Source organism: Diaphorina citri, unplaced genomic scaffold (genome assembly GCF_000475195.1).
Source record: "Diaphorina citri unplaced genomic scaffold, Diaci psyllid genome assembly version 1.1 scaffold1383, whole genome shotgun sequence".
Taxonomy (NCBI): Eukaryota; Metazoa; Arthropoda; class Insecta; order Hemiptera; family Psyllidae; genus Diaphorina; species Diaphorina citri.
In genome coordinates this window covers 1-3,009 of record NW_007378809.1, presented here as the reverse complement: position 1 = coordinate 3,009, position 3,009 = coordinate 1, and the positions used below count along the sequence as shown (strand labels likewise).

Genomic DNA, 3,009 nt, shown 5'->3' with positions numbered 1-3,009 from the left:
GGGGGGCCCCTTTTTCCTTTTTAATTTTTTGTGGGGGGCCCCCAAAAAAAAAAAAAAAAAAAAAAAAAAAAAAAACTCAAAATCAACCTGGTTGAAATATTTACAATCAAAATACAGGTGAAATTTTTTGTATTCTTTAGGGATCACAACCTCAGGAGATTCTTCATGGCATCAAGTACATTAGGTACCATTGACCATCATTATCAATCTACTCAGCTAACCAGCTACATCTCATATTTATTCTGCTTATAAAACTCATTTTTTCTCTTGTTTCAGAATACCAACTCCACAGTATATTGCCACTTCTCCTTCCAATATGCAGAAACTCATCATCAAACCCAGTGTAAGTATAGAAACAGGAATAGGATCTGGGCCTCGTTTCATCAAACTATTGTATTACAAGACTTGTAAATGTTCCGTCTGAATCTGAGTCAGCTCCATCATCAGAGGAATATTGTTCACCATTTTCTACGAGAAAAAGAAACAAATAATAATAATTGTTATTATTTAATAATAAAATGGGTTAATGTCAATGTACTCACTGTAGGTACCTACATATTATATTATAACTGTAAAGGTTTTTAGTAACGTGGGTGCGTCGGTTACCTATATTTTCCATTCGGTGAGAAGCTACCCCCTTCCTCACACCTCACCCAGTCTAAATGGTTAGGCTAGGTGCCCAGATTTACCCATCCGGATACCAACCACGCGAAATGTTGGTTCACTTCAATAATCCATTGAGAACTAGTGCAGTCAATGTGTTATCGTTGGGTCCGCCGCGGGGTAAGTAATTAGGTAATAGTTGAAGGAAATGAGATTAACTCAACGATCTTGCATTTAATTGGTCTGTTTGTCCGTTTATTCTTATAATAATATCAATTCTTATGTATTGTGTTATGTGTTCTACCATATTTACCCGTAGTTCAAGCAATTTGTTCTTGTTCTTATTGATATTGGCCTGACAGTGGCTTTCCAATTCATTCACCTTGCTCTCCAATGCTATCGTTTGATCTTCCACATCCGATACGCTTTGACTCAGATATTCATTCGACAACAGTTGTCTGGAAAAGCGTTTTTTTTTTAAAGAGGTTTGAAAGAGAGATAAAAAAACTCATGACAAGTGGGAATCACACTGTTTGATTTGTTGTTTCATTGATTAATTAATCAATCAGTGAACTAAACCCAAATCAGGGAACTTTCTTGAAGTTTTTTTTACTCCTTTTCAATTACCAACTTATTGTGTTCCTTTTTCTTCTCTAGACAAGTCAGATCCGACCGCATGCGGTAGCGGCAGTGTTGCGGAATATTACACTGAATGAGGAGCGCTATGCAAGCTTCATTGAACTCCAGGATAAGCTACACCAGAATATTTGCCGTAAGAGAACCCTGGTGGCTATTGGTACACATGATTTGGACACGATCAAAGGCCCATTCATCTATGATGCTAAACCACCGAGCGAAATTCGCTTCCAGCCTTTGAATCAGACCAAAGAGTACTCGGGTACGGAAATTATGGACCTCTATGCTGTAAGTTCATCTTTTGAATCATGCAGTAGGTACTTATTACCTACCTACTTGTATATGAAAGAAATCTTAGCAATCTCTTGGGAAACGTGGGCCGTTGTAACGGTAACTCTAGGGAGGGCACAGGACTCAGGACTGTAAAGGATGCCCTTATTTTGGGGACTTTTCTTTTGAGCAAATGGGTCTGGCACTGAGGTGAAACTTGGTTTGTGAAATAGAGATACTGGGTGGTCTTACTTAGTTGGTGGTCGGATTATAACTAAAGTTGGTTCGGCGTGCTCCGTTGGTTCTCGATGTATGTAGCGGGCAATAGGAGGGAGGTATAGGGTGAGGAAAAAGGAGGTGTACGCAACAGCCATAAATGCCATGATAGTATCTTACCTGTATAATAAATGGGAAATATGGATATATTTTCGTGTATATTTGTATAAATTTAGCAGAGGATTGGTACACTGGAGGCGTTCTCTACCACCCAACCCTTACTGCTCTTGTATTATGTATGGTTGAAAGTATCAAATAAATGAAGATAAAATTCCGTGCTTTGACTGGGATTGAACCCAAATTGATAATGACTATTAAAGTATTAATGCCTCTTGATTTTTAATGAGATCTTAGAACCCATTCCCACTTGCCATTAAAAAAAAAAACTCATGACAAGTGAGAATCACACTGTTTGATTTGTTGTTTCATTGATTAATTAATCAATCAGTGAACTAAACCCAAATCAGGGAACTTTCTTGAAGTTTTTTTTACTCCTTTTCAATTACCAACTTATTGTGTTCCTTTTTCTTCTCTAGACAAGTCAGATCCGACCGCATGCGGTAGCGGCAGTGTTGCGGAATATTACACTGAATGAGGAGCGCTATGCAAGCTTCATTGAACTCCAGGATAAGCTACACCAGAATATTTGCCGTAAGAGAACCCTGGTGGCTATTGGTACACATGATTTGGACACGATCAAAGGCCCATTCATCTATGATGCTAAACCACCGAGCGAAATTCGCTTCCAGCCTTTGAATCAGACCAAAGAGTACACGGGTACAGAAATTATGGACCTCTATGCCGTAAGTTCTTCTTTTGAATCATGCAGTAGGTACTTATTACCTACTTACTTGTATATGAAAGAAATTGTAGCAATCTCTTGGGAAACGTGGGCCATAAATGCCATGATAGTATCTTACCTGTATAATAAATGGGAAATATGGAGATATTTCCATGTATATTTGTATAATTTTAGCAGAGGATTGGTACACTGGAGGTGTTCTCTACCACCCAACCCTTAGAGCTCTTGTATTATATATGATTGAAAGTATCAAATAAATGAAGTGCTTTGACTGGGATTGAACCCACCCAACGCCCTCCTCTTAATCAGGTGGGCCTTTGACCACTACGCCACTGAGGCAGCTGGTGTAGTGATCCACCACCGACGCAGGCCATAGACGCGACGCCACCAACACTGGCATCTTTTTTTTTTTTTTTTTTTTA

General features: G+C 38.8%; 1 protein-coding gene across 1 annotated transcript in view; it reads left to right on the top strand.

Annotated features, from left to right (window-relative positions):
• LOC103515626 (phenylalanine--tRNA ligase beta subunit-like) overlaps window positions 1-2,588 on the top strand; it is a gene marked incomplete at its 3' end in the record, with an annotated part of 7,560 nt that extends 4,972 nt beyond the window's left edge. The window contains exons 3-5 of the mRNA XM_026828251.1: window positions 277-343; window positions 1,261-1,527; window positions 2,322-2,588. Coding sequence (XP_026684052.1) covers window positions 277-343; window positions 1,261-1,527; window positions 2,322-2,588 — 601 coding nt within the window. The remainder of the gene's footprint in view (window positions 1-276; window positions 344-1,260; window positions 1,528-2,321) is intronic.
• Window positions 2,589-3,009: the final 421 nt, after the last annotated feature.